Source organism: Oncorhynchus clarkii, chromosome 6, assembly GCF_045791955.1.
Source record: "Oncorhynchus clarkii lewisi isolate Uvic-CL-2024 chromosome 6, UVic_Ocla_1.0, whole genome shotgun sequence".
Taxonomy (NCBI): domain Eukaryota; kingdom Metazoa; phylum Chordata; class Actinopteri; order Salmoniformes; family Salmonidae; genus Oncorhynchus; species Oncorhynchus clarkii.
The window spans coordinates 87,571,075-87,593,291 of NC_092152.1; the positions used below are offsets into that span (position 1 = coordinate 87,571,075).

A 22,217-nucleotide genomic window follows, 5' to 3' on the forward strand; every position below is an offset into this window, starting at 1 on the left:
GTGTGTTCCAGCTATGTTCTATTGTGTGTTCCAGCTATGTTCTATTGTGTGTTCCAGCTATGTGTATGGTAAATGTTCTGTTGTGTGTTCCAGCTATGTCCAGAGTGTATGGTAAATGTTCTGTTGTGAGTTCCAGCTATGTCCAGAGTGTATGGTAAATGTTCTGTTGTGAGTTCCAGCTATGTTCTGTTGTGAGTTCCAGCTATGTTCTGTTGTTAGTTCCAGCTATGTTCTGTTGTGAGTTCCAGCTATATTCTGTTCTGTGTTCCAGCTATGTCCAGAGTGCCTGTAAGATCTTCAAGGCTGCGGAGGAGTGTCGTCTGGATGGAGACGAGGAGAAGGCCTATGTTCTCTACATGAAATACCTAACGGTTTATGATCTCATCAAGAAGAGGCCCGACTTCAAGCAGCAACAGGTACCAACCGTGGTCCGTTAGTTCACACCGTACCACCGATGGTAGCCCTGTCGAAAACAAGTGTTTCTTTATATGGACACGTTCAGGTTATAAACCTTCCCAGTTCTTCCGTTTGGTCCTTAGTGAATACAACCCATGTTTTGCTACTCAGACCACAGAGGGAGGTCAAGCCATACGATATGTTTTAAAGGAGACTGGGAGCTCCCATCTCCCCGTGTATTCAGTGGTTTCTCAGACTGTAGGAATGTAATGGGGGGCGCAGCGTGTAGAGGGGAGAACAGGGGGGGGGGGGGGGGAGTAGTGGGTGAAGAGGGATTCAACCCCATGCCGACACGGGCTGTGTGCTTGTAGACTGCAGAACTAGTGATGAGCCACACTCCCACACGGGACTGTTATGATACTGGCCATATTGAGGGTTCGAACCGTACGAGGACAAGGCTTCCTACCGTGATTTCACGCTCTATTGATTTTCCCGATTTGGTTATAGAATAGTACTGTCTTAGTCGAAGTGGATGCTACTGGATTCACGTTAACCATCAATACTAAAGGTACTTGATTTTCAGCTGACATTGTGAAAAGTCATTCCGTTTGGCAACGACACAATGTATTGATTTTTGGCTAGCTGTTTTTTCACGTTGTTGAGACCGCTGTCATCTGAAGCACCTTTCCTCTCTGTTGTCCAAGGAGTTCTTCCTGTCCGTGCTGGGGCCCACCACCTTTAAAAAAGCCATAGAAGAAGCCGAGAAACTCTCTGAAAGCCTTAAACTCAGGTTGGTGTGTCGTCGTCGTTTATTCACAGACATTACGTTCACTTTGCACTGGATGTTAGTAAATCAACTGGTATTCAGTTGACATAGGTTTTAGCTGAACTTCAATAACCCTGAATGGTTTGAAGGAGACCATTGACTTTGCCAAAGACGGAGATATGTTCATTTGAAGCTATAGAATCTCAGCCTGATGCTTCTACAGGTTACTGTTTCTGTTTTCCTGTGTGTGTGTGTGTGTGTGTGTGTGTGTGTGTGTGTGTGTGTGTGTGTGTGTGTGTGTGTGTTTAGGTACGAGGAAGTCGAGGTTCGTAAAACGCTCGAGGAGAAAGAGAGACAAGAGGAGAAGAAAAGGAGGGAGGATAAGACGGAGAAAGATGGAGGGAGGGCATCTCCAAAAGCAGGGAAAGAGATCAAGAAGGTAGGTCCCTGAATGATGACGAGGACACCACAGCTCTGACGAAGGCTGTGAGGTCGATACGTAAACTCTGTCAGCACCACCGCTTTCGGTACCAGTTGTCGACACCGCCCCTGTCGTCACCACCCCTGTCGACACCTCCCCTGTCGACACCACCCGTTGTCGACACCACCCGTTGTCGACACCACCCGTTGTCGACACCACCCGTTGTCGACACCACCCCTGTCGACACCACCCCTGTCGACACCACCCCTGGTCGACACCACCCCTGTCGACACCACCCGTTGTCGACACCACCCGTTGTCGACACCACCCCTGTCAGCACCAGTTGTTGTGGTTGAGAGTTGGTCCTTTAAGATGCCGTGGACTCAGTTGTAATGTTCTGTGTTCTAGGTAAAAGAGCAGAAGGAGTTGAAAAATGTAACTTCAAAAGGTAAGGATGATGACCAGCAAACTGACTCAAATGCTTTTTAAAAAGGTTTCAGAATTTGAGGTAATACAAAGTTATGACATGAATATAAGTTGTTTTACACAACAGGTTGCTGTTTATTGATTTATCCATCTTTTGTTATCCCCTCCGTACCTCCCTCCCTCCGTACCTCCCTCCCTCCGTACCTACCTCCCTCCCTCCCCCTGTACCTACCTCCCTCCGTACCTACCTCCCCCCGTACCTCCCTCCCCCCGTCCCTCCCTCCCTCCCTCCCTACCTTCCTACCTCCCTCCCTCCGCACCTACCTCCCTCCCTCCGTACCTCCCTCCCCCCCATACCTCCCTACCTTCCTACCTCCCTCCCTCCGCACCTACCTCCCTCCCTCCGCACCTACCTCCCTCCCTCTGCACCTACCTCCCTCCCTCCGTACCTCCCTCCCTCCGTACCTCTCTCCCTCCATACCTCCCTCCGTACCTCCCTCCCTCCCTCCGTTCCTCCGTTCCTCCCTCCCTCCGTACCTACCTCCCTCCCTCCGTACCTACCTCCCTCCCTCCGTACCTACCTCCCTCCCTCCATTCCTCCCTCCCTCCCTCCGTACCTCCCTCCCTCCCTCCGTACCTACCTCCCTCCCTCCGTACCTCTCTCCCTCCGTACCTCTCTCCCTCCGTACCTCTCTCCTTCCGTACCTCTCTCCTTCCGTACCTCTCTCCCTCCGTACCTCTCTCCTTCCATACCTCCCTCCCCCCGTACCTCCCTCCCTCCCTACCTTCCTACCTCCCTCCCTCCGCACCTACCTCCCTCCCTCCGTACCTCCCTCCCCCCCATACCTCCCTACCTTCCTACCTCCCTCCCTCCGCACCTACCTCCCTCCCTCTGCACCTACCTCCCTCCCTCTGCACCTACCTCCCTCCCTCCGTTCCTCTCTCCCTCCGTACCTCCTTCCCTCCCTCCCTCCGTACCTACTTCCCTCCCTAGCTGCGGTGTCAGCGGGAGGGATCACAGCAGAGGGGTTGTTCAAGATGATGAGGGACCAGGCCATTACGGTCATTGTGATGGACGCCCGCTGCCTCCGAGACTTCCAGGACTCACAGATCCAGGTCCCCACCCAGACTGTCATCAGTGTCCCAGAGGAGGCTATCAACCCTGGGTACGGAGGGAGCGATGGGTGGAGGGTTGTAATGGTTGATCCAGGTCTCCACTCTGACCATGCCCAAATAAATGTATTAAAAACGACTAATAATCACTACGGGCTACAAGCTGTCTTCTCTGGGGCCACATTCAGCCCGTGGGCCGTGTGTTGTGCACCCCTGCACAGGGTAACAGGTCATCATTCTGTTCCCACAGCATCACAGTGAACCAGATTGAGGCCAATCTACCCGATGCGTCCAGAGAGACGTGGAAGAGACGGGGGTTCGTAGATTACATCATCCTACTGGACTGGTTCAGCTCTGTTACCGACCTCAAACTGGGAAGCACCTTACAAAGCCTCAAAGATGCTCTCTACAAGGTAACATAACATAGGAATGTGTGTTCCCTGCAATGCTTCCTCAGTCAGTGTGTTCCCTGCAATGCTTCCTCAGTCAGTGTGTTTCCATTGAGGTAATGTGTGTTTCCATTGAGGTAATGTGTGTTTCCTCAGTCAGTGTGTTCCCTGCAATGCTTCCTCAGTCAGTGTGTTTCCATTGAGGTAATTTGTGTTTCCATTGAGGTAATGTGTGTTCCCTCAGTCAGTGTGTTTCCATTGAGGTAATGTGTGTTTCCATTGAGGTAATGTGTGTTTCCATTGAGGTACTGTGTGTTCCCTCAGTCAGTGTGTTTCCATTGAGGTAATTTGTGTTTCCATTGAGGTAATGTGTGTGTTCCATTGAGGTAATGTGTGTTTCCTCAGTCAGTGTGTTTCCATTGAGGTAATTTGTGTTTCCATTGAGGTAATGTGTGTTCCCTCAGTCAGTTTGTTTCATTGAGGTAATGTGTGTTTCCATTGAGGTAATGTGTGTTCCCTCAGTCAGTGTGTTTCCATTGAGGTAATGTGTGTTTCCATTGAGGTAATGTGTGTTCCCTCAGTCAGTGTGTTTCCATTGAGGTAATTTGTGTTTCCATTGAGGTAATGTGTGTTCCCTCAGTCAGTTTGTTTCATTGAGGTAATGTGTGTTTCCATTGAGGTAATGTGTGTTCCCTCAGTCAGTGTGTTTCCATTGAGGTAATGTGTGTTTCCTCAGTCAGTGTGTTTCATTGAGGTAATGTGTGTTTCCTCAGTCAGTGTGTTTCATTGAGGTAATGTGTGCTTCACAGTGGGACAGTACCACTATCCTGCGTAGTGAGCCCATGGTTCTGGAGGGAGGCTATGAGAGCTGGCTCCTCTTCTACCCCATGTACACATCCAACGCCAAAGTCAGACCGCCCCGAACACACTGCTACAGCACCCTCCCACAGCGTGAGTACCCCTTAACCCTTACCTTAACCCAACCCCCCCCCTGAATACACAGCTATAACACCCTCCCACAGCGTGAGTACCCCATAACCCTCACCCTAACACACAGCTACAGCACCCTGTATAAAAGACACCTATCCACACACTCAATCAAACAGACTCCAACCTCTCCACAATGGCCAAGACCAGACAGCTGTGTAAGGACACCAGGGATAAAATTGTAGACCTGCACAAGGCTGGGATGGGCTACAGGACAATAGGCAAGCAGCTTGGTGAGAAGGCAACAACTGTTGGCGCAATTATTAGAAAATGGAAGAAGTTCAAGATGACGGTCAATCACCCTCGGTCTGGGGCTCCATGCAAGATCTCACCTCGTGTGGCATCAATGATCATGAGGAAGGTGAGGGATCAGCCCAGAACTACACGACAGGACCTGGTCAATGACCCGAAGAGAGCTGGGACCACAGTCTCAAAGAAAACCATTAGTAACACACTACGCCGTCATGGATTAAAATCCTGCAGCGCACGCAAGGTCCCCCTGCTCAAGCCAGCGCATGTCCAGGCCCGTCTGATGTTTGCCAATGACCATCTGGATGATCCAGAGGAGGAATGGGAGAAGGTTATGTGGTCTGATGAGACAAAATACAGCTTTTTGGTCTAAACTCCACTTGCCGTGTTTGGAGGAAGAAGAAGGATGAGTACAATCACAAGACACCATCCCAACTGTAAAGCATGGAGGTGGAAACATCATTCTTTGGGGATGCTTTTCTGCAAAGAGGACAGGACGACTGCACCGTATTGAGGGGAGGATGGATGGGGCCATGTATCGTGAGATCTTGACCAACAACCTCCTTCCCTCAGTAAGAGCATTGAAGATGGGTCTTCCAGCATGTCAACGACCCGAAACACACAGCCAGGGCAACTAAGGAGTGGCTCCGTAAGAAGCATCTCAAGGTCCTGGAGTGGTCTAGCCAGTCTCCAGACCTGAACCCAATTGAAAATCTTTGGAGGGAGCTGAAAGTCCGTATTGCCCAGTGACAGCCTCGAAATCTGGATCTGGATAAGGTCTGTATGGAGGAGTGGGCCAAAATCCCTGCTGCAGTGTGTGCAAACCTGGTCAAGAACTACAGGAAACGTATGATCTCTGTAATTGCAAACAAAGGTTTCTGTACCAAATATTAAGTTCTGCTTTTCTGATGTATCAAATACTTATGTCAGGCAATAAAATGCAAATTAATTACTTAAAAATCATACAATGTGATCTTCTGGATTTTTGTTTTAGATTCCGTCTCTCACAGTTGAAGTGTACCTATGATAAAAAAAATTACAGACCTCTACATGCTTTGTAAGTAGGAAAACCTGCAAAATCAGCAGTGTATCAAATACTTGTTCTCCCCACTGTATGTATGTGTGTGTATGTATGTATGTATGTATGTATATATAAATATATATTATACATACATACATACATACATACACACATACATACAGTGGGGCAAAAAAGTATTTAGTCAGCCACCAATTGTGCAAGTTCTCCCACTTAAAAAGATGAGAGAGGCCTGTAATTTTCATCATAGGTACACTTCAACTATGACAGATAAAATGAGAAAATAAAATCCAGAAAATCACATTGTAGGATTTTTAATGAATTTATTTGCAAATTATGGTGGGAAATAAGTATTTGGTCACCTACAAACAAGCAAGATTTCTGGCTCTCACAGACCTGTAACTTCTTCTTTAAGAGGCTCCTCTGCCCTCCACTCGTTACCTGTATTAATGGCACCTGTTTGAACTTGTTATCAGTATAAAAGACACCTGTCTTTTATAGTGTACCTATGATGAAAATTACAGGCCTCTCATCTTTTTAAGTGGGAGAACTTGCACAATTGGTGGCTGACTAAATACTTTTTTGCCCCACTGTACATACATACACACACACATACAGTTGAAGTTGGAAGTTTACATACACTTAGGTTGTTGTCATTAAAACTCATTTTTCAACCACTCCGCAAATTTCTTGTTAACAAACTATAGTTTTGGCAAGTCGGTTAGGACATCTGCTTTGTGCAGGACTCAAGTAATTTTTCCAACAATTGTTTACAAACAGATTATTTCACTTATATTTCACTGTATCACAATTCCAGTGGGTCAGAAGTTTACATACACCAAGTTGACTGTGCCTTTAAACAGCTTGGAAAATTCCAGAAAATTATATCATGGCTTTAGAAGCTTCTGATAGGCTAATTGACATAATTTGAGTCAATTGGAGGTGTACCTGTGGATCTATTTCAAGGACTACCTTCTAATTCAGTGCCTCTTTGCTTGACATCATGTGAAAATCAAAAGAAATCAGCCAAGACCCCAGAAAATAAATTGTAGACCTCCACAAGTCTGGTCCAACGCCTGAAGGTACCATGTTCATCTGTACAAAAAATAGTATGCAAGTATAAACACCATGGGACCACGCAACTGTCATACTGCTCAGGAAGGAGATGCGTTCTGTCTCCTAGAGATGAACGTACTTTGGTGCAAAAAGTGCAAATCAATTCCAGAACAACAGCAAAGGACCTTGTGAAGATGCTGGAGGAAACAGGTACAAAAGTATCTACATTCACAGTAAAAAAGAGTCCTATATCGACAACTTGAAAGGCCTCTCAGCAAGGAAGAAGCCACTGCTTCAAAACCATCATAAAAAAGCCAGACTACGGTTTGCAACTGCACATGGGGGGGCAAAGATTGTACTTTTTGGAGAAATGTCCTCTGGTCTGATGAAACAAAAATAGAACTGTTTGGCCATAATGACCATTGTTATGTTTGGAGGGAAAAGGGGGAGGCTTGCAAGCCGAAGAACACCGACCGTGAGGCACGGGGGTGGCAGCATCATGTTGTGGGGGTGCTTTGAGGGAGGAGGGACTGGTGCACTTCACGAAATAGATGGCATCACGAGGAAGAAAAATGATGTGGATATATTGAAGCAACATCTCCAGACATCAGTCAGGAAGTTAAAGCTTGGTCGCAAATGGGTCTTCCAAATGGACAATGACCCCAAGCATACTTCCAAATTATTGGCAAAATGGCTTAAGGACAACAAATTCAAGGTGTTGGAGTGGCCATCACAAAGCCCTGACCTCAATCCTATTGAAAATATGTGGGCAGAACTGAAAAATGCGTGTGCGAGCAAGGAGGCCTTCAAACCTGACTCAGTTACACCAGCTCTGTCAGGGGGAATGGGCCAAAATTCACCCAACTTGTTGAGGGAAGCTTGTGGAAGGCTACCCGAAACATTTGACCCAAGTTAAACAATTTAAAGGCAATGCTACCAAATACTAATTGAGTGTATGTAAATGTCTGACCCACTGGGAATGTGATGAAAGAAATAAAATCAGAAAGAAATAATTCTCTTCTATTATTCTGACATTTTACATTCTTAAAATAAAGTGGTGATCCTAACTAACCTAAGACAGGGCATTTTTACTAGGATTAAATATCAGGAATTGAGTTTAAATGTATTTGGCTAAGGTGTATGTAAACTTATATTTCTTATTCCATGCCTTTACTTTAGATTTGTGTGTGTGTATAAGGTAGTTGTGGAATTGTTAGATATTGCTGCACTGTCAGAACTAGGAGCACAAGCATTTCACTACGCTCTCATTAACATCTGTGTATATATGTATATGACCAATAACATCTGCTAACCATGTGTATGTGACCAATAACATCTCTTAACCATGTGTATGTGACCAATAACATCTGGTAACCATGTGTATGTGACCAATAACATCTGCTAACCATGTGTATGTGACCAATAACATCTGCTAACCATGTGTATGTGACCAATAACATCTGCTAACCATGTGTATGTGACCAATAACATCTGCTAACCAATAACATCTACTAACCATGTGTATGTGACCAATAACATCTGTTAACCATGTGTATGTGACCAATAACATCTACTAGCCATGTGTATGTGACCAATAACATCTGCTAACCATGTGTATGTGACCAATAACATGTGATTTGGTTTAGACCTCTGTTGGATTCAGTTAGACAGCCAAACCATGACTTCAGTAGGAGTTATTGTAGCATTACTTGTTCATGTTTTCTGTTGAGCAGTGAACTTCAGCTACCCGTCACTGGAGGAGCCCAAACCTCCAACCCCTCCTCCCCCCGAGCCGGACCCTGAACCCCAGGCTCCCCCTGCCTCCCTGGGTAGCGTACAGGTGAACGGTGGCCCCCTGGAGGATCTGACCCCCTCCACATGGATGGAGGCTGACGCCACAGACTCACCCCACACAGGGTTCACTCACCCTGGAGTAGACCACAGCAAGAAGGACCCTGGAGCTGGTCCAGGGACCCCCAGCCAGCCTGGAGGGACAGCCAAGCACATCCCACAGGTTACTGCACGAGCTCATTCATTTGTTTGTGTTTATCATTCATTCAATAAATATTTAGCTTTTTAAATACATTATTTACCCAAATCACAAGATGACATTGGTTTCACTATTTATTTATTTTACCTTTATTTAACTAGGCAAGTCAGTTAAGAACAAATTCTTATTTACAATGACGGCCTAGGAACAGTGGGTTAACTGCCTTGTTCAGGGGCAGAACGACAGATTTGTACCTTGTCAGCTCGGGGATATGAACTTGCAACCTTTCGGTTACTAAGTCCAACGCTCTAACCACTAGGCCACCCTGCCGCCCCATTACCCTGTAAGCAGTCTATGGACAAGGTTATGACAGCAGTCTATGGACAAGGTTATGACAGCAGTCTACGGACAAGGTTATGACAGCAGTCTACGGACAAGGTTATGACAGCAGTCTATGGACAAGGTTATGACAGCAGTCCACGATTTTGGTTTCAAGTCATGGTGTCCTTTATTTGAATTGTTTCACACATCATGTCCAAGTCCTCTATAAGTAACTTTGATGAGCTACACAATCCATTTGAGATACTTTAGGTTGATTTGGACCTGGCGTGTGGGAAAATGGTCATGTATTAGGTACCATGGCTTGCATTGGATTTGTGACACAAGTCCTAAAACCAAATAGCGTTTTGAAAACAGTGCCAGGGAAAACTAAACAAAATCATGGATCGTTCTCATACATTGAGACGGCGTACAGGGTAAAGGAAACCAATTGTCATTTGGGTCAACTATCCCTTCAAATATATTTCAAGAGAACGTCACAATGAGATATTGATAGCTTTTTCCTAGTTGTCAATAGTCCAGAAAGACTGTGTTAATGTCACCACCTAACCTGCCCAGGAACTGCGGTTGAAAATTAGCCGGCTGGCTAAAAAACGTCACTTTTACAGAAACGTTGATTTAATGTGCAATGTCCCTGTAAAAAAAATAAACTCAAAACTTTAATTTCTGCTTTTTATTATTCTTTAAATGTCTAATTAAAAGTTTAATCCTCCCTGTTTGTTACCCCCCCCCCCCCCTCCTGCCGTTCCTCGCTCCCCCAGATCGACCGTACCAAGAAGCCATCAGTCAGAGTCTCAGACGGGTCTAAAACCCCCCTGGATGCCCTCCCCAGGGACCTGCCCCCCTCCTCCCAGAATGGCCCGTCTGTACCCCAACCCAACCGCTCGGTCAAACCGGCCTTTGACCCGGCGGTGCCGCTGACGGACGAGGAACGAGGTCAGATCCACACAGAGACGGCTGCTCTGATGGAGAAGGCCCGGAGAGAGCAGGAACAACGCAAACAGGAACGCCGCACCGAGGAGGAGTGGAGAGAGAGGGAATGCCGGGAGAAGGAAAATGAGGAGATGGAGAGGAGGAAAGAGGAAGAGAACGGGACTCAGGAGAGGAAGAGATTGGAGAGACACAAGGCAGAGGAGGAGAAGGAGAACGGGGTTAGGGAAGAGCGAGAGAAGAGGGAGGATACGCCGACCAACGGTGATTCTCTGGACTCGCCGGCTCCCAACCGTATCGTCACGGAGATTAAGGTCAGTGTCTCTGTCTATCTGTGGCTGCATTCACTCATGTCATTTAAAGCTTTGGTTTGGTGCACGCATGGGAGGAGGGAGTTTCCACCATCTTCCTCACACCAGTCCTTTTAAAACTGTGTCCTCCGATGGGACAAGGACAGACCCTCCCCTAACCCAGACGACGCTGGGCCAGTTGTTCTCCCGGTCGAGGCCGGCTGCGACTGAGCCTGGATTCGAACCCAGAATCTCGAGTGGCACAGCCAGCCACTGCGCCACTCCGGAGGCCAGTGTCTGTCAATGTTATACCCTGTTATACCCTGACTACAATGCTCGCATCTCAAAATAAATGTAGAAATCTATGTTATTAAATTATTGCACCCACATTGCTCGCGCGCGTCAACGAGCGTCTCCGTTGCCAAGGGCTAAAATAGAAGTTAGTTCTATTTGTGACGCAGATCATGCTGCAAGTCCTGCCTCTCCCATCTCCTCATTGGTTTATAGAAGCAGGTACCCACATGCCATCTCATTGGTTATACCCACGTGGGTGATTGAAAGACGAACTGTCTTGCCGGTTGTTGTGGTAATACTATGAAAGTTTAGATGCCAATTACCATATAAGTTCAAAGATGAAAAAACCTGTAAGGAGGAGAGATGACTAGAAACAATTCGGTTGACCGTTTTATGTGTGGATGAATTGTCGGAGTAGAGGACCTTGTGCATTTCAGGTAAAATAACAACGCAATGTTTATATCCCAGGACAAATTAACTAGCAACAGCAAGCTAGCTAAATAGGACAAATTAGCGAGCAAGTGCAAGCTTGCTAGCTAAATAGGACAAATTAGCTAACTAGCTAAATATGACAAATTAGCTAACTAGCTAAATAGGACAAATTAGCTAACTAGCTAAATAGGACAAATTAGCTAACTAGCTAAATTGCCATAAATGTTTAATACTTTTTGACCTGTCCCCAAATTAATGTAATTGGTTCAGAGTTTGTTTTGATATTTTAACCTGCGTGTTGTGATCACGTTTCGTGTGGGGGGACAAAATAAATGTATGCACGATGGTGCACGCGCGCAGCCGGTTTGGGTTCGTCGTTAGTGTGACACCTTTATTTATACAGGTACGTCAATTAAGAACAGATTCTTATTTACAATGATGACCTGTCAAACACATCAATACACAACAATGACTCTGTACACATCTATATTCACATCAATTACACGACACACCCTCTGGCTTCTGCTACCCAAATATTGTAACCCAACTAAACTCAGCAAAAAAAATAAACGTCCTCTCACTGTCAACTGGGTTTTATTTTCAGCAAACTTAACCTGTGTAAATATTTGTATGAACATAACAAGATTCAACAACTGAGACAAAAACTGAAATGGAAAATTGTGTCCCTGAACAAAGGGGGGATCAAAATCAAAAGTAACAGTCTTTAGAGTGGTGTGGCCACCAGCTGCATTAAGTACTGCAGTGCATCTCCTCCTCATGGACTGCACCAGATTTGCCAGTTCTTGCTGTGAGATGTTACCCCACTCTGTCACCAAGGCACGTGCAAGTTCCCGGACATTTCTGGGGGGAATGGCCCTAGCCCTCACCCTCCGATCCAACAGGTCCCAGACGTGTCAATGGGATTGAGATCCAGGTTCTTCGCTGGCCATGAGGGAACATTGACATTCCTGTCTTGCAGGAAATCACGCACAGAACGAGCAGTATGGCTGGTGGCATTGTCATGCTGGAGGGTCATGTCAGAATGAGCCTGCAGGAAGGGTACTACATGCGGGAGGAGGATGTCTTCCCTGTAACGCACAGCGTTGAGATTGCCTGAGATGACGACAAGCTCAGTCCGATGATGCTGTGACACACCACCCCAGACCATGACGGACCCTCCACCTCCAAATCGATCCCCGCTCCAGAGTACATCAATCCTGCTCCAGAGTACAGGCCTCGGTGTAACTCTCATTCCTTCAACAATAAATGCGAATCCGACCATCACCCCTGGTGAGACAAAACCGCGACTCGTCAGTGAAGAGCACTTTTTGTCAGTCTTGTCTGGTCCAGCGACGATGGGTTTGTGCCCATAGGCGACGTTGTTGCCGGCGATATCTGGTGGGGACCTGCCTACAACAGGCCTACAAGCCCTCAGTCCAACCTCTCTCAGCCTATTGCGGACAGTCTGAGCACTGTTGGAGGGATTGTGCATTCTTGGTGTAACTCGGGCAGTTGTTGTTGCCATTCTGTACCTGTCCCGCAGGTGTGATGTTCGGATGTACCGATCCTGTGTAGGTGTTGTTACACGTGGTCTGCCACTGCGAGGAGGATCAGCTTTCCGTCCTGTCTCCCTGTAGCGCTGTCTTATGCGTCTCACAGTACAGACATTGCAATTTATTGCCCTGGCCACATCTGCAGTCCTCATGCCTCCTTGCAGCATGCCTAAGGCACGTTCATGCAGATGAGCAGGGACCCTGGGCAACTTTCTTTTGGTGTTTTTCAGAGTCAGTAGAAAGGCCTCTTTAGTGTCCTAAGTTTTCATAACTGTGACCTTAATTGCCTACCGTCTGTAAGCTGTTAGTGTCTTAACGGCCATTCCACAGGTGCATGTTCATTAATTGTTTATGGTTCATTGAACAAGAAATACAGTGTAGACTCCAGAATCCTGGAGTCACCTTGTCACTGTTGACATTGAGACTGGTGTTTTGCGGGTACTGTTTAATGAAGCTGCCAGTTGAGGACTTGTGAGGCGTCGGTTTCTCAAACTAGACACTCTAATGTTCTCTTGCTCTGTTGTGCACCGGGGCCTCCCACTCCTCTTTCTATTCTGGTTAGAGCCAGTTTCCGCTGTTCTATGAAGGGAGTAGTACACAGTGTTGTACAAGATCTTCAGTTTCTTGGCAATTTCTCGCATGGAATAGCCTTCATTTCTCAGAACAAGAATAGACTGACGAGTTTCAGAAGAAAGTGCTTTGTTTCTGGCCATTTTGAGCCTGTAATGGAACTCAGCTAGTCTAAAGAAGGCCATTTTTATTGCTTATTTTATCAGCACCACAGTTTTCAGCTGTGCTAATATAATTGCAAAGGGGTTTTCTAATGATCAATTAGCCTTTTACAATGATAAACTTGGATTAACTAACACAACGTGCCATTGGAGCACAGTAGTGATGGTTACTGATAATGGGCCTCTGTACACCTATGTACGTAGATATTCCATTAAAAAAATCAGCCGTTTCCAGCTACAATAGTCATTTACAACATTAACAATGTCTTCACTGTATTTCTGATCAATTTTAAGTTATTTTATTATTTCAAAAAGGACATTTCTAAGTGACTCCAAACTTTTGAACAGTTGAAGTGGGAAGTTTACATACACTTAGGTTGGAGTCATTTAAAACTCGTTTTTCAACCCCTCCACAAATGTCTTGTTAATAACAAACTATAGTTTTGGCAAGTTGGTTAGGACATGTACTTTGTGCATGACACAAGTCATTTTTCCAACTCCACCAACTTTAAGGACTTTTGGAGATCATTCCACATGAGCGGTGCCAAAAGACTAAAAGCAGATTTACCTAACTCGGTGGAGATTGATCTCCAGGGTTAGCTCTCCCCGAGTCCAGGTCTGGTAACTTGTACGTCTGAAGGTAACCAATGAGGTCAATTATGGCAGACGTTTATGCTAGAGGGCTTTCTAACCAAAAGGAGCGCAATGGCATCAAACTACGAGACTTCAAGGAGGGCCAGCCTACTTTCTCCGTCTGTCTGTGGCGGTGAGTCTCTGTTTCTGTGATGCTGACACTAAGCATCTAACCGTTTCTCCCAGTCTCTACTGTACCTTTCCAGCCCAACACCAGTAAGCCCATCCCATAGCCAACCCATCTCTTAATATAAACCCCATCCATCCATCTCACCCGTCTGATACTATCCATTAGCCACCAGTTAGTAAGTAGTCTGTCCCCAATGACCAGCGGAAATCTGAAAAGCCCATCCCATGTGTAACCCATATCCTACTACAGTGGTTCTCAAACCTCTCCTCAGGGACCCCCAGCCGGTCCAAACCTCTCCTCGGGGACCCCCAGCCGGTCCAAACCTCTCCTCGGGTACCCCCAGCCAGTCCAAACCTCTCCTCGGGGACCCCCAGCCGGTCCAAACCTCTCCTCGGGGACCCCCAGCCGGTCCAAACCTCTCCTCGGGGACCCCCAGCCGGTCCAAACCTCTCCTCGGGGGCCCCCAGCCGGTCCATGTATTTGATCTATTCCAGAACTGGCACACCTGATTCAACTTGTCAACAAATCATCAAGCCCTTGACTAGGTGAATCAGTCATCAAGCTCTTGATTAGGTGAATCAGTCATCATGCTCTTGACTAGGCGAATCAATCATCATGCTCTTGACTAGGCGAATCAGGTGAGATAGTTTAGGGTTACATTTGTGAAACACCTTGGGGGGTTCCTGAGGAGAGATTTGGAGAACCACTGTCCTAATATACAGCCCATCAATCTCACTGATACCCATAAAGCTAATCTGTACAGTGAAATGATGTGAGCTGCGTTGTGCTGTGTCCCTCCCAAACCCCAGGCTCCCTCCCCCCTGAAGCTTAGTGGTGATGTAAAGAGGAGTCGTCAGCCTGGGAGGTTACAGCATAGAACAGTTGAGGACTATGTCATACCCAAGGTATATAATCACCACTCTGAACCACCACCTCGTTATGGCATGTTGTTGTTTTAGAAAAAGCTTCAGTATTTATTTATGAGCTTGTTTCTGCATCCAGGGTGCATGGTCTCGACCGCTGTTGGAAATGGCGGGACGCATATGGCGCTATGGGGACGTTTGATCCCCAAGTTTGCTATTTTTTTTTTCTCTTTTCTTTTCTTTATTTGTTCTACCATCGCCTGCCGGGAACGTTCTAGTGAAGCAACAGGAGAACCCTGCATTTAAATACTACCGATAGTTGTCCCTCTTTTGACTGGGCATTTAAATATTACCGATAGCTGTCCCCCTTTTGACTGGGCATTTAAATACTACCGATAGCTATCCCCCTTTTGACTGGGCATTTAAATACTACCGATAGCTGTCCCCCTTTTGACTGGGCATTTAAATACTACTGATAGCTGTACCCCCTTTTGACTGGGCATTTAAATACTACTGATAGCTGTCCCCCTTTTGACTGGGCATTTAAATACTACAGATAGCTGTCCCCCTTTTGACTGGGCATTTAAATACTACTGATAGCTGTACCCCTTTTGACTGGGCATTTAAATACTACTGATAGCTGTCCCCCTTTTGACTGGGCATTTAAATACTACCGATAGCTATCCCCCTTTTGACTGGGCATTTAAATACTACCGATAGCTATCCCCCTTTTGACTGGGCATTTAAATACTACTGATAGCTGTACCCCTTTTGACTGGGCATTTAAATACTACTGATAGCTGTCCCCCTTTTGACTGGGCATTTAAATACTACCGATAGCTATCCCCCTTTTGACTGGGCATTTAAATACTACCGATAGCTATCCCCCTTTTGACTGGGCATTTAAATACTACTGATAGCTGTCCCCCTTTTGACTGGGCATTTAAATACTACCGATAGCTGTCCCCCTTTGACTGGGCATTTAAATACTACTGATAGCTGTCCCCCTTTTGACTGGGCATTTAAATACTACCGATAGCTATCCCCCTTTGTCCCTGCATTTAAATACTACCGATAGCTGTACCCCTTTTGACTGGGCATTTAAATACTACCGATAGCTGTCCCCCTTTTGACTGGGCATTTAAATACTACCGATAGCTATCCCCCTTTGTCCCTGCATTTAAATACTACCGATAGCTGTCCCCCTTTTGACTGGGCATTTAAATACTACAGATAGCTGTCCCCCTTTTGACTGGTCATTTAAATACTACCGATAGCTATCCCCTTTTGACTGGGCATTTAAATACTACTGATAGCTGTCCCCCTTTTGACTGGGCATTTAAATACTACAGATAGCTGTCCCCCTTTTGACTGGGCATTTAAATACTACCGATAGCTATCCCCCTTTTGACTGGGCATTTAAATACTACCGATAGCTATCCCCCTTTTGACTGGGCATTTAAATACTACAGATAGCTGTCCCCCTTTTGACTGGGCATTTAAATACTACCGATAGCTGTCCCCCTTTTGACTGGGCATTTAAATACTACTGATAGCTGTCCCCCTTTGTCCCTGCATTTAAATACTACAGATAGCTATCCCCCTTTTGACTGGGCATTTAAATACTACCGATAGCTGTCCCCCTTTTGACTGGGCATTTAAATACTACCGATAGCTATCCCCCTTTTGACTGGACATTTAAATACTACTGATAGCTGTCCCCCTTTTGACTGGGCATTTAAATACTACTGATAGCTGTACCCCCTTTTGACTGGGCATTTAAATACTACTGATAGCTGTCCCCCTTTTGACTGGGCATTTAAATACTACCGATAGCTATCCCCCTTTTGACTGGGCATTTAAATACTACCGATAGCTATCCCCCTTTTGACTGGGCATTTAAATACTACCGATAGCTATCCCCCTTTGACTGGGCATTTAAATACTACCGATAGCTATCCCCCTTTGACTGGGCATTTAAATACTACCGATAGCTATCCCCCTTTTGACTGGGCATTTAAATACTACCGATAGCTATCCCCCTTTGACTGGGCATTTAAATACTACCGATAGCTATCCCCCTTTGTCCCTGCATTTAAATACTACAGATAGCTATCCCCCTTTGACTGGGCATTTAAATACTACCGATAGCTATCCCCCTTTTGACTGGGCATTTAAATACTACCGATAGCTGTCCCCCTTTTGACTGGGCATTTAAATACTACCGATAGCTGTACCCCTTTTGACTGGGCATTTAAATACTACCGATAGCTGTACCCCTTTTGACTGGGCATTTAAATACTACCGATAGCTATCCCCCTTTTGACTGGGCATTTAAATACTACCGATAGCTATCCCCCTTTGACTGGGCATTTAAATACTACCGATAGCTATCCCCCTTTGTCCCTGCATTTAAATACTACAGATAGCTATCCCCCTTTGTCCCTGCATTTAAATACTACAGATAGCTGTCCCCCTTTGACTGGGCATTTAAATACTACCGATAGCTGTACCCCTTTTGACTGGGCATTTAAATACTACAGATAGCTGTCCCCCTTTTGACTGGTCATTTAAATACTACCGATAGCTGTCCCCCTTTTGACTGGTCATTTAAATACTACAGATAGCTGTCCCCCTTTTGACTGGGCATTTAAATACTACAGATAGCTGTCCCCCTTTTGACTGGGCATTTAAATACTACCGATAGCTGTCCCCCTTTGTCCCTGCATTTAAATACTACAGATAGCTATCCCCCTTTGACTGGGCATTTAAATACTACCGATAGCTGTACCCCTTTTGACTGGGCAGATTTCTCCTTACATTGGCTGCGCTCTATACACTGTGTGTAACGTGTGTGTAACGTGTGTGTAACGTGTGTGTAACGTGTGTGTAACGTGTGTGTAATGTGTGTGTTGTCCCACAGCGGGAGCTCCTAACTAGAGCCAGAAGTGAAGAGATGGGGAGGAGTGTACCAGGCCTGCCTGTTGGCTGGATGAAGGTAAAAACAAACACTAAACTGACATATCAAACTATTTCACTTTTTAGTTTCTTGATGTTTAAGAGTAGCCAGCAAGGGGGGAAAGCATTGAAGTGTACATATTCTATCAGTGTAATGGTTAACTACATTGCATGCAAATACGATGGAGAATGTTTTCACACACAACCATTAGTTGTGAGAAAAATAAAATGGAGAACGAAAGAAACTCTCCCCTCTCCTCTCTCTCCTCTCTACACCAGTTCTTGGATACGGTAACCGGTACCTACCGTTACTACCATTCCCCAACCAACCGGGTGCACCGCTATCCCCCTGAGGTCAGCGTGCCCCAGACGCCCCCCTCCACCCCTCCTACGGCCAAACAGAAGCAGCCTCGCCCCGCTGAGCCAGACCAGACCATGGACCGTGACCAGGAGCAGTCCAAACTGAAACGTTCCTATTCTTCTCCAGACATCAGCCAGGACCTGAGGGAGGAGGGGCTAAAGAAGGTTACCGCCCCTATAACTGCAGCCACGCGCCCAACCTTTAACAGGGAGACCAAGTAGGTGACATCATCGTCACATGGATATGGGCCTGGTCAATATATACGTTTCACTCACTCAGATTAAGCCTACTACTGGACTAAAAAGCAATTTTTCAATGACAAATATGTTTTTAAATCCTGGGGTGTATTCATTAGTTGGATTCCGGGGGCAAAGCGTTTTGTCTGTTATAAAACGTTTTTTCCAACGGAAACCGTTTACCGTTTTACTCTAGGAACCAAACGGAAGCCAACAGAGAAAACAGAACGAAACGGGGAGAGGGACCTAGCTGAATTTGTCCAATCGAAACAGTTTCCGTTACAAAATGTTTTGCAGCAGACACCGAATCCGACTAATGAATACACCCCTGGACTACACTTAATCTGAGTCTGGGGTTAAAATCAAGCCTGGGACTAAATTGCATTTAAATGTTTCTAGATCATTTGGATTCATGGATATTATTATTTTTTTTAAATACTATTGGATTATGACAAAACTTGATTTTAAAAGGTTTGAGTCTCCAGAAGTATTTAATCCACATTTCTGGATGAAAGTTGACGACGTCACAGAATCAGTTTTGTAACGTAGTTTATTTGACGGTGCTGTTTGTAACTCGCCACTGCCGTCCGTCCCCCAGACCGTCCACTGCTAGCGTCTACACCAAGGTGGAGATCGCCCGTCCGTCTGCGGCTAAGATCCGTAACCTGAACCCTGTGTTCGGCGGTCTGGGCGCCTCGCTCACCGGCCTGCGGAACCTCGGGAACACCTGCTACATGAACTCCATCCTGCAGTGTCTCTGCAACACCCCGGCCATGGTCGACTACTTCAACAAGAACCTCTATCAGGAGGATATCAACAGGTCAGTCATGTAGTGGTGATGATAATGTAGTAATGATAATGTAGTAATGATAATGTAGTGGTTTATAATGTAACACCCCGGCCATGGTCGACTACTTCAACAAGAACCTCTATCAGGAGGATATCAACAGGTCAGTCATGTAGTGGTGATGATAATGTAGTAATGATAATGTAGTGGTTTATAATGTAACACCCCGGCCATGGTCGACTACTTCAACAAGAACCTCTATCAGGAGGATATCAACAGGTCAGTCATGTAGTGGTGATGATAATGTAGTAATGATAATGTAGTGGTTTATAATGTAACACCCCGGCCATGGTCGACTACTTCAACAAGAACCTCTATCAGGAGGATATCAACAGGTCAGTCATGTAGTGGTGATGATAATGTAGTAATGATAATGTAACACCCCGGCCATGGTCGACTACTTCAACAAGAATCTCTATCAGGAGGATATCAACAGGTCAGTCATGTAGTGGTAATGATAATGTAGTAATGATAATGTAACACCCCGGCCATGGTCGACTACTTCAACAAGAACCTCTATCGGGAGGATATCAACAGGTCAGTCGTCATGTAGTGGTGATGATAATGTAGTAATGATAATGTAGTGGTTTATAATGTAACACCCCGGCCATGGTCGACTACTTCAACAAGAACCTCTATCAGGAGGATATCAACAGGTCAGTCATGTAGTGGTGATGATAATGTAGTAATGATAATGTAACACCCCGGCCATGGTCGACTACTTCAACAAGAACCTCTATCAGGAGGATATCAACAGGTCAGTCATGTAGTGGTGATGATAATGTAGTAATGATAATGTAGTAATGATAATGTAGTGGTTTATAATGTAACACCCCGGCCGTGGTCGACTACTTCAACAAGAACCTCTATCAGGAGGATATCAACAGGTCAGTCATGTAGTGGTGATGATAATGTAGTAATGATAATGTAGTAATGATAATGTAGTGGTTTATAATGTAACACCCCGGCCATGGTCGACTACTTCAACAAGAACCTCTATCAGGAGGATATCAACAGGTCAGTCATGTAGTGGTGATGATAATGTAGTAATGATAATGTAGTGGTTTATAATGTAACACCCCGGCCATGGTCGACTACTTCAACAAGAACCTCTATCAGGAGGATATCAACAGGTCAGTCATGTAGTGGTGATGATAATGTAGTAATGATAATGTAACACCCCGGCCATGGTCGACTACTTCAACAAGAACCTCTATCAGGAGGATATCAACAGGTCAGTCATGTAGTGGTAATGATAATGTAGTAATAACACTTCAACAAGAATTACTACCAAGATAAGAGAATCACACATATGCAGCTAACTCTCTCTCTCTCTCTGTCTCTCTCTGTCTCTCTCTGTCTCTCTCTCTCTCTCTCTCTCTCTCTCTCTCCCTCCTTCTGTCTTTCTTTCTCTCGCTGTCTGTCTCCCTTCCTCCCTCTGTCTCTCTGTCTCTCTGTCTCTCGGTCTCACTCTCTGTCTCACTATCTCTGTCTCCCTCCCACCCTCCTTCTGTCTCTCTTTTTCTCGCTGTCTCTCTCTCCCTTCCTCCCTCCGTCTCTCTCTCCCTTCCTCCCCCTGTCTCTGTCTCTCTCCTTCCCTCTGTCTCTCTCCTTCCCTCTGTCTCTTCCTCCCTCTCTATGTCTGTCTCTGTGTCTCTCTCTTTCTCCCCCCCCCCCCCTCCTGACAGGGCAAATATCCTGGGTCACCGAGGCGAGGTGGCAGAGGAGTTTGGTGTGATCATGAAGGCTCTGTGGTCAGGCCTGTATAAGTGTATCAGCCCCCGTGACTTTAAGGTCACTATAGGGAAGATCAATGAATCCTTCTCTGGCCAGGAACAACAGGACTCCCAGGAGCTGCTGCTCTTCCTTATGGACGGACTCCACGAGGACCTCAACAAGGTAGGGAGACCGGAGAGCGAACAGGAGAAAAGTCATTAACAAGGAAAATAGTGTGAACATTACCTAGAGTTGTATTGAGGAGATGGTGTGAGGAGAGGAGATGGTGTGGGGAGAGAGGAGATGGTGTGGGGAGAGAGGAGAGGATATGGTGTGGGGATGGTGTCTGTCCATGTTGTATTGACCTGTCTCTCTGTCTCTGTCCATGTTGTAATGACCTGTCCTCTGTCTCTGTCCATGTTGTATTGACCTGTCCTCTGTCTCTGTCCATGTTGTAATGACCTGTCCTCTGTCTCTGTCCATGTTGTATTGACCTGTCCTCTGTCTCTGTCCATGTTGTATTGACCTGTCCTCTGTCTCTCTCTGAAGGCTGCTAACCGTAAGGGTTACATAGAGGAGGAGAATGACGATCTGGACGACCAGCGGGCTGCTAACCAGGCCTGGACCAAACACAAGCTGCTCAACGAGTCTGTCATCGTAGCGCTGTTCCAGGGTCAGTTTAAGAGCACAGTTCAGTGTCTCACCTGCCACAGGAAGTCCCGCACCTTCGAGACCTTTATGTACCTGACCCTGCCGCTGGCCTCCACCAACAAGTGTTCCCTGCAGGTAAGACAACATGTGTGAGTATACACATACGGCTCTTCCAAACCCTTTTTCTGATATTTTAAGTAGAAATTGGTCAGAAATATAGCATTTTAAAAGCCTGTTATATTAAATTAAGGGGCCCATATGAAAAATTCAATAAATAAATATATATATTTTTTTAAATTTAAAGTTTTATTAAGTTTTCTTGTTTTTCAACCATGACCTAATGTCTTGATGTGTTTGAATCGTAATACAATGTGTAACCAACCTGTACCCTCTCCTCTGTTAGGCTGGTCTACAGTCTACT

The 22,217-nt window shown here is 45.8% G+C and overlaps 1 protein-coding gene across 3 annotated transcripts in view; it reads left to right on the top strand.

The window, feature by feature from the left end:
• LOC139411766 (ubiquitin carboxyl-terminal hydrolase 8-like) overlaps nt 1-22,217 on the top strand; it is a 33,368-nt gene that overhangs the window by 3,701 nt on the left and 7,450 nt on the right. For 2 of the 3 annotated variants that reach the window (XM_071158496.1, XM_071158493.1), the window contains 15 exons: nt 272-416; nt 1,101-1,186; nt 1,472-1,601; nt 1,992-2,031; nt 3,004-3,175; nt 3,373-3,535; nt 4,321-4,462; nt 8,576-8,856; nt 9,933-10,415; nt 14,974-15,069; nt 17,951-18,025; nt 18,265-18,563; nt 19,181-19,402; nt 21,118-21,328; nt 21,695-21,931. In XM_071158496.1, the coding sequence (XP_071014597.1) occupies nt 272-416; nt 1,101-1,186; nt 1,472-1,601; nt 1,992-2,031; nt 3,004-3,175; nt 3,373-3,535; nt 4,321-4,462; nt 8,576-8,856; nt 9,933-10,415; nt 14,974-15,069; nt 17,951-18,025; nt 18,265-18,563; nt 19,181-19,402; nt 21,118-21,328; nt 21,695-21,931 (2,782 nt within the window). The remainder of the gene's footprint in view (nt 1-271; nt 417-1,100; nt 1,187-1,471; nt 1,602-1,991; nt 2,032-3,003; nt 3,176-3,372; nt 3,536-4,320; nt 4,463-8,575; nt 8,857-9,932; nt 10,416-14,973; nt 15,070-17,950; nt 18,026-18,264; nt 18,564-19,180; nt 19,403-21,117; nt 21,329-21,694; nt 21,932-22,217) is intronic. The other variant, XM_071158494.1, reaches the window with a different exon arrangement.